The 13,463-nt window shown below is 46.1% G+C and overlaps 1 protein-coding gene across 1 annotated transcript in view; it reads right to left on the bottom strand.

Annotated features, from left to right (window-relative positions):
- Positions 1–13,463, bottom strand: part of LOC141273403 (alpha-2-macroglobulin-like protein 1) — a 137,958-nt gene that overhangs the window by 56,595 nt on the left and 67,900 nt on the right. Inside the window, exons 18-21 of the mRNA XM_073685172.1 lie at positions 7,639–7,780; positions 7,285–7,510; positions 1,522–1,648; positions 918–1,039 (exon numbers count right to left, since the gene is read on the bottom strand). Of these exons, the coding sequence (XP_073541273.1) occupies positions 918–1,039; positions 1,522–1,648; positions 7,285–7,510; positions 7,639–7,780 (617 nt within the window). The remainder of the gene's footprint in view (positions 1–917; positions 1,040–1,521; positions 1,649–7,284; positions 7,511–7,638; positions 7,781–13,463) is intronic.

Below are 13,463 nucleotides of genomic sequence, written 5' to 3'. Positions count from 1 at the left end.
TCTGGTGCTTTGGAGGAAGTTTGGTGTAATCTCTCTGGAGTTTGCCCAAGCTAAGTTTCTCACCCTTTGTTTGTTTCCCTTGTTGTCTTTAGTTTAAAGTGGGGACTGACCAGTGCTCCCCCCCTTCCCTATCCAGGATCTAGCTCTAGGGATTTACAGGGCTTAGGTTTCCTGTTCAGCGATTGGTGTGGAACCAATATAGGGACAGAAGAGGAAGCAGGGTGATATTAGATCAGCCTAGGGGTCTCCACTCCCCCTTTCCCTAGAGTCTGGTCTCCCTTCCCCTCATCCCTTCGTGTTGCACTCAGTCTTTCCTACACTGTGCGTGATAGGAAGGTGCCAATCAGTGGTGTGGGCGGCATTACACACATGCTAAATCTACAACAGAGAAAACAAGGATTCCTACAAAACTGCACTAAGCAGCCTAGTAAGGGACACATCACCAGAATCAGGGTCTCTGTCCTTACATTATGCTGCTCTCAGGTTACATAGCACACAGTTGCTGACAAATTCAGTTTAAATAGCAGAGTCTGATCCACAAAACAGATGAGAATGGGACCTGCTCTAAGTGTCTGAGACTGGACACATGGATCCAGTTTAAAACCGTGCATCATAGAAACTCTATGGGTCAGTGTATTGTCCAAGAGAAAACGGACAGCAGCACTCGGACATGTCATACAGATGTGTGATGCAGGCTAATGGGTAGGGGAAACTTGGAGTTTTTTTTTGCATATAAGAAAAACAGATACTACACTGAAATGGACACAGGCCAAAAATGGATGAAAGTGGAACCAGCACACTGATGAAGAACGGTCCGTTTTATTGATATACGTGTTTAAAAAAGATGTCTGAATGGGACCTAATGAAGATGTCAGTCTTCTCCGTATAATTGTAGCATCATGTACAGACTCACAAACCTTAATAAGCACAGTCTTCACGAGGCTGTCTGAAGATCCAGTGTCCGGGACGATTGGCTGTTGTCCGTTACATAACTCTTGTGTAGAAATGGCTTCTGTCCTTAGCTGGATTTCTGCAAAACCTTGAGAGAGCAAAATTCCGTATGTGTATATTGCAAGGAAGCACGTTCTACTGACATGTGCATTTCAGTAAATACTTGTATAACCCATTACAGAACAATCCGCGTCATCGTTTTTAAGGTTCCTCACTGTGCCCTCCCTCTGTTACTCCTCCTTGCAATCTGTGATTGTTAGCATTCTTGTTGTAAATGGTTCACACACTTTGGAGCTATGCAATCAGTGCCAAAGTGTGAAGGGACAGATCCTATCGATGATGGAAATGGTAGTACCCAGTTATTATGTCATTCATACATTTCCCAGAGGAGCAACATTAGAATAGCACAACTCAAGAAAAGAGGGAAGAGAAACATTTACTAGAACGTGTCAGAAGAGCTGTCGATTCCTCTATATAGAAGCATGCTACTCTCATCAACTCCGCTGCGGTTGTCTTTTCTTGCTTTTGATCATCAGGAACCCTTGTAGTAGTAGTTTGAGACATAATCACCTATGTGCAGAGCTTTGGCTTCCCACGCGAACACCACAGTCTGCAGCGGTGGCAGACACTGAGGGATGCTGCATTTGGGACAGTCATACATCTGCAGATCTTCAGATTCCTCAATATGGAATTTCACCTGTGCATTGGACAGAGAAGATTAACAGCTCGGACAATCTGTCACTAATATCACAGTCAGCGTGCTACCCTTAGCCTATTTCAGCAGTAATCATCATGTGTCGCATTGTGCTAAATATTAATTACTATATGGTGGCACGATTCTAACGCATCGGGTATTCTAGAATATGTATGCGGCCGACCGGCGCAATCAGCAGAGCGGTGTTTAAATTTGGCGCCAAAATCGCTGATTGGTCGTGACTGCCGGCCGCGACCAATCAGCAGAGTGGTGTTTAAATTTGGCAGCAATATCGCTGATTTATCGCGGCCAGGACCAATCATCGAACCCTGTTCGTGAGGATCGGGAGCGTGTTTAAATTTGGCGCCAAAATCGCTGATTGGTCGCGGCCGGCGGTCGCGACCAATCAGCAGAGCGGTGTTTAAATTTGGCGCCAATATCGCTGATTGGCCGCGACCAATCAGCGAATCGTATTAGTGAGGACCGGGGAGCAGCGCTGCCTGTGCGGGTACTTCCGCTGCGAGCAGCCGGGAGATGAGCAGCTGCTCACAGCAGAAGTATCCCTACCGGCGGCGCCGCTCCCCGGTCCTCCCTTCACACTTGCCTAGCCGCTGATCTCCCAACGGTAGCCGCATGGAGGTCAGCGGCGCCGCCGGTCGGGGTAGTTCTGCTGCTAGTGCCGGTCATCTCTCGGCTGCTTCACCGCTGACCTCCATGCGATAGATGAGCCGCTAACGGCCGCCATCTTTTTCTGAAATCCTGCGTCGCTGATTGGCCGCAGCCAGACCAATCAGCGACGCGGGATTTCCTGGACAGAAGGACAGACAGACGGGATAAGACGATTATATATATTAGATGGTTATTCATTTTCACTCTCAGCTCTGTATTTGGTATATTTGCTGACATGACATTTAGGTTATTCTTTTACATTTTGCTCAGGGTAGATGGTAGAGCCATATATATAGGTGCTATATGAGACATATATAAACCACGTAACACACAGAGGGAGTCGCTTTTCTCTTACTTCATTCATTAGAAGGATCTGCGTGCAATAGCTGAGATGTGCTTCTCTTGGTACCAGAATTTGAACATTCACTCATGGATAAAGGTCTGACACAGTTGCAACATCTCCGGCCATGATATTGACACGGACAGGTGCAAAGTTCCATTCCGTACCCCAGGAAAGATGGGGAACAAACTTTAATCTAATGACCTGATTATGGACAAATGGATAATCTCTTTGTTATTAGTTCACCTATTTTATGTTTTGCTGCAACTATTCTCTTTGGTGGACAATCCAATAAACCACTACATTTTTTTTTATAAGAAATATCGGAACATTTTCTTTGGAGTTTCACATCTGATAAGAAGTCCTGAATAAATAAATATACAAAATAAGTATATTTAACACATTGATTCCCCATATATTAGCCGTTACATCCCAGCCTACATGGTTGGTTTCACTGGACATCAAGTATTCTTTTCAAGCTAGCTAAGTTCATACCATGGTCCAAAACACTCAACCCATATATTGGAGGATTCGGAAACATTGGTGCTGATTGAAGCATTGGAGACCTTGGCATGTGGTTAGCGCATCATCATTCATCAGAATTATTTGTGATCATGTAACTTCCGATGTCAGAGTATTTTGGAATGTCGGTGGTCTTCACCCATACCCATTCTAACTCCATGATATAAAATATTCCTACCACTATATAACGTAATTTTATATTTCAAGCACAAGTCCACTTTTCAGATCAGCACTAAGAAGAGTGAAAATTGGCATTTCATTTTACATTCACCATCACCATGAACCTTATGGTTCTACTAAATCTGACATAGAAAGTAAAGGTGGGAGACTGAGAAAAGTGATGTAATCAGCACCTTATTATTATGCAGTAAATTCATTGTGGCTTTTTTACTACTTCTGCCTACATTTTTAAACCCCCCAGTGACGATATAGCGTAAAATCTTAATTAGCCAGACGATTAGATTCGTTAATCCAAGAGAAATAACTTATTGTTTTTTATTAGAGATTGCTGGCTGTGTTTTATTAATGTTCTGCTTGCTCGTCAGTTTATGTACACTAATTTAACTTGTAATGTGTCCAGCATTCCACTAATCTCATTATTATCTCAGGAGCCTCTAACCATTGTTCAAAAATCATCTAGGCCACTTGAGTAAGTGTTGAATGAAGATCCGGCGGAGCCTTCACCACTGGGAGTCTCACATGTAGACCCAGGTGATGTGGTTGACCTGAGAAAGATACTTCCACTAATGCACAATTAGCTTTGGGGCGAGGGGCGAGAGTAGTTCTGCCATTCAGGGATTTGAGCCCAGAGAAGCAGAAGGGACATATGATTTTATAGCAGCCAGACTTGGGAGACAGAATCAAAGCAGAATCAAGGAGAGTCAGAAAGACTTTACAAGGAGAATGAGAGACATCCTTCAGGACAGTAGATGGATTGCATGGCATTACCCAAAGAGACACAGATTTGAATTCTATATGATTCTAGCCTGAGGGTACGGCCTTGACTGGAAAGATTCGGATCTGCTTCATTGACCATCAAAGAGACATGGATACATTTTGGGGAGACCAGAATAGGACGAATAAGTCACTTTGCCGCATGGATATGTCGTTTTGGGGTTGCTAGGAGGGACCCACCAGTTGCATAGAACCAATGGAGACATTTGGAGTTGCCAGGAGGGTCGCCTGGCCCCATAGAAACTCTCGAAGAGGCCAGGTTGGGACCCTCAGGTTTCCTGGCCTTGTACCTTGATGAACTGCTAACTTCCTAAGCTTGTCTATGTGTTTATTGTCCGCTTTGTGGTTCAATAAGGTATTGCCACGATGTTTTACCCTCAACCTGTGTTGTCTGAGTAGTGTTACGCCCACGGAAGACCTCGGGTCTTCACACCCCTCCCCCCATACGTTTTAGATACTGTCGGTCAAACTATGGTGTGGCTGCTATCTAACTCGCCCAACTTTGCCATACACAGGAGCGGTCATTCTGCAGAGCATTCCTGTGTTATCCTTGAGAAAGCCGCTGCTAGACATCTCAGGGGTGGCTTATCTGTTAGAGAAAAAAAGGATTGGAAGTCCGAAATCGGACATGCCAGATCCTTATCTACCCAGACATTAGACTGTCGGTTGACTGATATCGGCTGACATTAGTCGGGTTCCTCTAGACAGTGCAAACTTAGACTAGACTATCAGAGTAAGGGTAGGTTCACATGAGCAGATAAAAATTGTTCAGCGTTTCATCTAGAAAACTCGGATGATTTTTTTCTCACTTGTCATCCGTACACAATCTATTTTTTTTTTTTACAGAAGCAGCTATAAAATCATTTACAGGACCATATACAGTTTCCTATGCTACAGAGTTGTACTGCATATGGAAAAAAACGGATGCTTTACTGTGGCTCCGTATAGAATCCGATTTTTTTTTTTTGCGCAACCATAGACTTGAATGGTTGAGTCTCATCCAATTTATGGAAGAAACTGAGATGCTGAGATTTTTTTCACACGCAGATTCGGTTAGTGAGAAAAAAAAAAAAAAATCGCTCATTTGAACTGCCCCATTGAATAACATTGGTCCGAGTGCTGTCCGTTTTTTCACGGACAGCACTCGAACCAAAAATATGGTCTTGTGAACGAGCCCTTAGAGATATCTGGAGGGAGAAGGAGGGGGTTGTACTCAGATCTGAAGTGAGGAGAGGAGAAAGTATCTCAGGGAAAGCAGGCTATAGACAAGGAGGAAAGCACTTGGAGAGAAAATAATTAGTGAAGAGCGAGTGTGCTCGTCTAACCCTTTCACCGAGGACTCCCTAACAAACAGGCAATCTCTGGATGTGTTTAGGCTGTCTTACATCTATAAATCATGCAGATGCTGGGACTAGAACATAATATACGAGCACGCCAAAGATACTCGGTAAGCACCCGAGCGTGCTCGGTGAAAGAGTTAAACGAGCACACTCGCTCATCACTAAAAATAAGTGCAGGACAGAGGTTGTACTGATACATAAAAGCTAGTGAAGACATCAGTACCCTGGATATAAATAGATCTCATATCCAGCCTACTTTACTGGCAGAGATACTCTCATAATAGAAAAAAAAATCTGAAACTAGGATCAGGCTGCTAACTGCATAACAGGGGGTCTGAAAATCAATGAAGGAATGACTATTGCAGACTGAAACCTGGAATAATTGTATTAATTGAAGGTGACGTCTTGCATATGTTTGTTATTTTTCCATGTCCATAGCTTTTAAAGGAATTTTCCAATTTGGGAAAACAATTCTCCCGGCTGCAGTTTGTTTTTTTAAAAAACAAAAAGTCACATTTAATAGGTGCGGCCAATTCATAATTACTTTGGTTACAAAATAAAACATATCACTCTGTCTTTTTATCTCTGGATTGAAAAGGTTAGTGAAATATTTAGGCTTGAGGAGCTGTCTCTTTGGCTTGTTAATGAGTACATCAAAGAGACACCCCTCCCTTTCCTCTCCTTGATCCCTCTCTTTCCTCCCTCTCTCCCTTTCCTCTCTCCCTTTCCTTCCTTCCTCTCCTTCCTTCTTCCCTCTTTCCTCTCCCCCTCTTTCCTCTCCTTCCTCTCTCCTCTTCCTTCCTTTCTCCCTCCCTTTCCTTCCTCTTTCCTCTCTCCTCTCCTTCCTCCCTCCCTCTTTCCTCTCCTTCCTCTCTCCCTCTCTTTCCTCTCCTTCCTCTCTCTCTCCTCTTCCTTCCTTCCTCCCTCCCTCCCTTTCCTTCCTCTCTTTCCTCTTTCCTCTCCTTCCTTCCTTCCTCTCTCCCGCTCTTCCCTTCGAAAATTGATATGATACCTGTACACATTGTCATTTCTCTAACCTTTGATGAATATTTTGCCTTTTTTTTGTGTATGTTATTCTATGTGCAATTTGCTCTTAAAACTTTAAGCAGGTTTTTTTTCTTTTATACAACCTGTGCTTTACTCTCCCCTTTCCTTGTCCTTCACCGAGCCTCCATCGTTGCTTCCAGTTTTATTGGTTGCAGCGCTGATGTCAAAGGCTCTGAGAGTCTTGTTCCATCAACTCGAGCAGAGCCACTGAGATCACCGACTGGCTGCAGCGCTGTCGATGTGACATCAGCAATGCAGACTCAGAGAGGACGAGTAAAGCACAGAATTAAAAAAAATAAAAAACACAAACTGCAACTGGGGGGAGAGGGGTGTAAAATCCCTTTAAGATAAGATTATTTTTCTGTTGTGCCAATTATGGCTTTTAACACACAACTAATAAAAGGGAAAAAAAAGATAAAAAATAAAAAAAAGTCAAAAACAATGCAAAAGAGACCTTGAGGTGCTCGGGCTAATAATATATTTTTACAGAGCTTGGTAACTTTTTTTTTTATGTTGCTACAAAGACTTAAATATAACGTATATTAATAAAAAGTTTTTCTTAAGAAGTTTATTAGATCAAATTTTCTCCACTTTTCTTTTCCCCTCTTCTCTTACTTTATATCTGTGATATCTAATTATTATGACTCAAATTCCTAGGGTGACACAGGGTTTACTGAACTAGATGTAGATCATTATAGGATTGTATAGTAATCACAGGGTTTATGGTTTTATTTTTTTAAAGCTACTGACCCATGTGCTGTACTTACCATCATTGGGCTGGCCAGATAGTTGAACACAGTAGCAGAAAGCGAGAAAATCTCTCCTTTGATGACAGAATATGGATGTGTTAAATCAATAAAGAATGACTGGAAGGACTGTATAGAGGTTGTGGGTGCAATTCCCAGACCTACGTCTCCCATACAGAATGCGGTGGTTTTCCACTCAGTAATGGAATCGGGTAATTGCATTGATATTTCTGCCTGACCCGTTGAGCTGAAATTGCGTAACACAAACATCAGAAAATAAAATTTGTGATTAGGCATCCATCACTTCCTTTAAAAAAAAAAAAAAAAAAGTTATGCTTATATAATTACTATTACCATTAAAAAACAAGGATTTACCCCATTGTCAACAATTGAAAGATCCAGGTCTCAGGAAACATTGTCCGAATTTTATTTGTGAGCTCAGCGATAGTGAGAGTTACACGTGAGTTGGAGTCATCGTAATCATCCACATCAACTGAGCTTGGGAAATCAGGAACATCTATAAAAATAGAATCCTTGAATCAGTAAGAAGGAAAAGTTGTGGAATTATGAAAATCACTAAAGAATAGACATGTTAATGATATGCAAATGGTTACAAAATGGAAACAAAAATTTTCAAAACTTAATTTTTTCAGTATTGAGTATTGACGCGCCCCCCGCGTGTGTGTGGGGATACCCAGAACCGGACCCGTTGTGGATGCTGGGGGTTGTAGTCCTTGCGTGGCGGGGACCCGGTCCCGTGGCTCAGGGTGGTCAACCCAAATGGCAGTCTAATTGTGTGGTTTTATGATATTTAAATGTCCGACTACGCCACCCGTGGATTGCAGTCAGAGTGTACCGCCGCTGCAGGGCAGACCGCTGAGGCTGGTATTGGAAACGCAGCAGAAAATAGTATAACTCCCCACGGAGGAGTATAGCCTCAGGGCAGTAAGTAGGGATGTTGGGGGTGATGGTGCGCGGGAGCAGCAGTAACCACACGGAGTCTGTCATGCAATTCAGGGTCTTTACTGTTGGTGGTGATAAGGGACTCGTCCGGAATACAGGTTAACAATGGAGGCCTGGTCAGTCTGAGAGCAACTGGGAGATCCTGCTGGTCAGGGGGAGTTTGTAGGCCTACCGTGCTGACTTCATTCTTTCTTGGCTATCCTGCTGTAGTGTAGTGGTAGCCCACGTCTCTGAGTGTACCGTGTTGTTCTCACCCGTATGACTGGCGACTCGGGCCTTCCGTACTTCTCACCCCTCCAGGGCAGTAGTGGTCCCTCTCGTGTGGCTGAGCCTCCGGGTTTCCTTGGGCCAGAGGACTTGAGGTCCCCTGCGTGGTGGTTTTCTGTTGCTGGGCTTATAACCCTCACAGCCTCGGACTCCAGTGTCCGGCTTTGTAAATCTCTAGGCCGGACGAGCTCTTCTAGCTCACCTCCTGGCCTCGTGTTCTTCCTCTGCCTACAGGGACTCCTCAGCCTGCTGCTGACCTGTCCCTATCTGCAACTTGTCTGGAACTTGTCTCTGGCTGGTCTCCCTAACCCCGCCCCAGATCCAGTTTATAAAGGGCAGGTTTCTCCCCTCCCTGGACTGAGGCAGGAGGTGCTGCATGCTAATTGTCCCCAACCAGGGAACCTCCCACCTGCTCTCAAACATGACATTGCTGCCACTGTGGCGACCAGACCTGGGGTGCCACATTCCCCCCTAGTGAAATTTAGTACTCCGGGACTAAACACATTTTGCAAAAACACTACAGGTAATAACAATACAGTAACATATATACAAGAAGTTTAGTCTTTTTAGGTCACGGCTCTCCCGTAATCAGGTGTCCTTGTCACCCATGATGCAGTTTGAGGGACCCGTCCTAAACCCTCCACGTAGGCCCTGGGGTGGCCACAGGGCTTTGACGATCCGGAGTTGGACCACATCTTCAGCCACCTCCACGGGTTTTGTGTTCTGTGGTCGTCTTCAAAAGAGGGCACCTTACCAGGTGCAACTATGTACAAGGTACAGTTCCGGTTATTCATTGTCCATAACCTGTTAGTCCATGAACCCTGTCGGGCAACTAGAAAAACATAATTAGTAACCAGGCAACAAACATTAAACATTTGCAATATACAGGTAGATATATACTTTGCATTTAGATTCTCCAGCAAGTGGGCATTTGACCCCTAGTGCTCCTGGTGGACCTACGCAACCCACTGTCTGGTGGTACTCTATGCGTGTCCCGTTTCCACCCCCTGTGTACTTGGTGTGCTTGTGTCTGCACTAGAGGTGTTTGCAGATGTTACGGGTAGGTTGGGCAGCTTTCTGCATACTCTTTGGCTCACCATGGGCATGGCAGGTTCACTACTAACAGAGGGTTGATTCTCCTGAGCTGCTGGTATGTACGCTTCTGCCTCTGGGGTCACTTGCTCTTCCAACACTACTGGCTCTTCTGCGGGCTCTTGAGGAGTTGGCTGGAGGAAGGTAAGGACGGGTACCACTATGGTGTTGTTGATTTGTGTCCAGGACCGGGGAAATTCTCCGAGCACTGTACTGACCATTTCTTCCCTTTCCTCTGCGGGTTGAGGGCTATCTTGGTCTTCATCAGCAATTTGCAGCTGCTCGGGACACCTCTTCAGGTGGTCTCTGGAGACAGTGGCTGTGGTCTCTCCTCCATCCTTACTGATAACACACACCTTTGGGTTTTCATGGCTTGACGGCAGTACGGTGTACGGGTCTTTCTCCCACTCATCATCCAACTTGTGGAGCCGTCTCTTCCTCTTCAAGACCTGCTCTCCAGGTGCCAGTGGAGCAGCAGCATGCTGGTTGTAATCCCGCTCTTGCCTCTCTCTGGCTTGAGACAGACTTCGCTCCACGCTCTCCTGTACTTTCCTGTACTGCTGTCGTTCTGTGTCCCAGTCTGCTTCTGGTGAGGTGTCCTCAGGTGTCAGGACTCCCATCTCCAGATCAATTGGCAGCTTACCAGGTCTTGCTCTCATTAGGTAAGCCGGGGTGCAGTTGTTAGAACCCACTGAGATATGATTATACAAGTCCACCAGATCCGGCAGTTTCTCAGGCCACAGGCTGCATTCCTCCAGAGGCAGCGTCTTGAGCAGGTCTATTACTACCTGATTCATTTTCTCACACATCCCGTTGGTTTGGGGGTGGTAAGGCGTTGTCCTTATCTTCTTGCAGCCATACAGGTTACAGAATTCCTGGAAGACTTCAGCCTCGAACGCTGGACCTTGATCAGTCAACACTTGCTCTGGATACCCGTGTGGATGGCAGAAATGCTGCTGAAAGGCTCTGGCGGCCGTCTGAGCTGTTAAGTCTTTGACAGGGGCCACCACTAGGAACCGGGAGTAGTGATCTACGATTGTGAGGGCGTAGACGTATCCCGATCTTCTTGGAGCCAGCTTTACGTGGTCCAGGGCCACCAGCTCAAGGTGCGGCTTTGTGATGATGGGCTGCAGGGGAGTCTTCTGGCTGGCGCGGTCCTTCCTCCTTAGGTTGCACGGGCCACAGTCTCTGCACCATCTCTCGATAGCCCCTCTAATGCCTACCCAGAAGAACCACTCACGCAACAGGAACTCCAGCTTCTTCCATCCAAAGTGCCCTGCTCCGTCATGGTATGCTTCTAGGACCATAGCCGCATCCCGCCTTGGGACCACTACCTGCCAGATCAGCACGTGTGTTTGAGAGTTGACGGTCCTGAGGCACAGCCTCCCCTCGTAGAGAAACAGCTTGCTCCTCTCCTTCCACAGCTGTTTGGCTTCTTCTGGAGCATCCGGATCAAGGTGGGCATCAGCCTGGGTCAGCATCTCTTTTACCAGACGGACTGCGGGGTCACTATCTTGTGTCTCTGCCCAGCCGTGGTGGGGTAAGGGATTGAACGTAGCGGTGGCAGAGCACCTCTCCTTTATGCAGTGGGAACACTGGGTGATCGCATGACGGTGGAATGCAGGGAGTTCAATTTCTTCCAGTTCTTCTGGATCCCCTCCCCCGTCCTGCAAGTGAGGCATTCTGGAAATGCATCTGCGTTGGCATTTGCGCGCCCTGTCCGATATTTGATGGTAAATTCATAATTGGACAGCCGGGCCATCCATCTCTGCTCTAGTGCACCAAGTCTTGCAGTGTCCAGGTGTGTCAGTGGGTTGTTGTCCGTGTACACAGTGAACTTAGAAGAAGCCAGGTAATGCTTGAAGTGTTCGGTGACTGCCCACACCACTGCCAGGAACTCTAGCTTGAAGGAGCTTTAATTCTCAGGGTTTCTCTCTGTGGGTCTCAGCTTTCTGCTAGCATAAGCAATTACCCGTTCTCTGCCCTGCTGGATCTGGGACAGTACGGCTCCTAGCCCCACGTTACTGGCGTCGGTGTGGAGGATAAAAGGCTGGCCGTAATCAGGGTAGGCCAGGATCTCATCCCCCGTGATGGCCATCTTCAGCTGGCGGAAAGACTCCTCCTCCAGCTTGTCCCACTTAAAGAGCGGCTTCTGACTTTTAGTCTTTGACTGTCCTAACAGGAGGTCCTGCATTGGGGCTGCCATTTTGGTGAACCCGGAGATGAATCTTCGGTAGTAGCCTACCAACCCGAGGAACTGCCGCACTTCCTTTATGCTGGAGGGTCTTGGCCAGCCCTTAATCACTGTGACCTTGTCAGGGTCTGGGGCTACTCCGTCAGCACTCACCACGTGTCCCAGGTACTGTACTTTTGGCTTCAGTAGATGACACTTGGAGGGTTTCACCTTTAGGCCGAAGCCTGCCAGGGCATCGAACACCTCTGCCAGGTGCTTTAGATGGTCCTCATAGGTCTTAGAATACACGATGACATCGTCCAGGTAGAGTAGGACCGTCTCGAAATTTCTGTGCCCCAGACAGCATTCCATCAGCCTCTGGAAGGTCCCTGGTGCGTTGCAGAGCCCGAACGGCATACAGTTGAATTCACTGAGACCCATCGGGTGGTGAAGGCGGTCTTCTCCTAGTCTGACTCTGCTACAGGAACCTGCCAGTACCCGCTAGTGAGATGCAAAGTAGAGAAGAAGTTAGCAGATTTTAGTGCAGCCAAAGACTCCTCTATCCTAGGTAAAGGGTACGCATCTTTGTGTGTTATTCTGTTGACCTTTCTATAATCTACACACATCCTCATCGTGCCATCTTTTTTTTTACAAGAACTAGAGGAGCTGCCCAGGGGCTACAGCTATCCCTGATCACCCCAGCCTCCTTCATCTCTCGTAACATACCCTTGGCATTCTGATAGTGTGCAGGGAGTACAGGCCGGTATCTCTCTTTTATGGATGGATGGTCTCCTGTGGGGATTTGGTGTTCTACTCCCTTTACTTGCCCAAATTCTAGCGGGTGTTTACTAAAGACTAGTGTTGAGCATTCCGATACTGATATATCGGGTATCGGCCGATATTCGCAGTATCGGAATTCCGATACTTAATTCCGATACTTTTACAATATCGTATACCGGAATCGGAAGTTCCCATAATGCAATGAGCCAGTTTCATTTTATTCAGCCAATGAGGATACTAAGAAGTGTGGGCACATCCTGTTAGGCATGTAGGCATCTTAACTAATGGCATGGCTGTGATTGGCTGCTGAAATGATGTCATGATGCACTATAAAAGCCGCCGCCGCCATTTTCAGCTCACTCTGCTGTGAATTCAGTTAGGGATAGGACGCTGTTGTTCTGAGGGACAGTTTTAGATACCTATTTGGTCTATTCTGCTTTACCCAAGCTACTTTATAAATCGCTGTGCCTTGCAGCGCTAGTGCACAGTTCTCTGTGCTGTTCACTGCTGTCTGCAAGGTCTGTGTGTGTGAGTGCAGCTCACCCTGTAGTGTGTGCTTCAGCCACGTCTGGTTGTAGTGCACTCAGTGTGTGTCACTGCCTCATACATTGTCCTTTTTTGCTAATTCATAATTTTTCCTGATATCTCCTATTAGTGTGGTGGTTCCATCCGTATTTAGCTAAATTGGTTCCAAACACAATATATAGGAGTAGATAGAGAATTTTTTTTTGTCTTGCAGCGCTAGTGCACAGTGCTCTGCATCTGTACTGTTCACCGCTGTCTGCAAGGTCTGTGTGTGAGTGCAGCTCACCCTGTAGTGTGTGCTTCAGCCACGTCTGGTTGTAGTGCACTCAGTGTGTGTCACTGCCTCATACATTGTCCTTTTTTGCCAATTCATAATTTTTCCTGATTTCTCCTATTAGTG

This window comes from Phyllobates terribilis, unplaced genomic scaffold, assembly GCF_046119375.1.
Source record: "Phyllobates terribilis strain yellow unplaced genomic scaffold, ASM4611937v1 Scaffold_5__5_contigs__length_657084704, whole genome shotgun sequence".
Classification (NCBI taxonomy): Eukaryota; Metazoa; Chordata; class Amphibia; order Anura; family Dendrobatidae; genus Phyllobates; species Phyllobates terribilis.
Note: the sequence above shows the minus strand (reverse complement) of the source record. Positions and strands in the feature narration are given on the sequence as shown.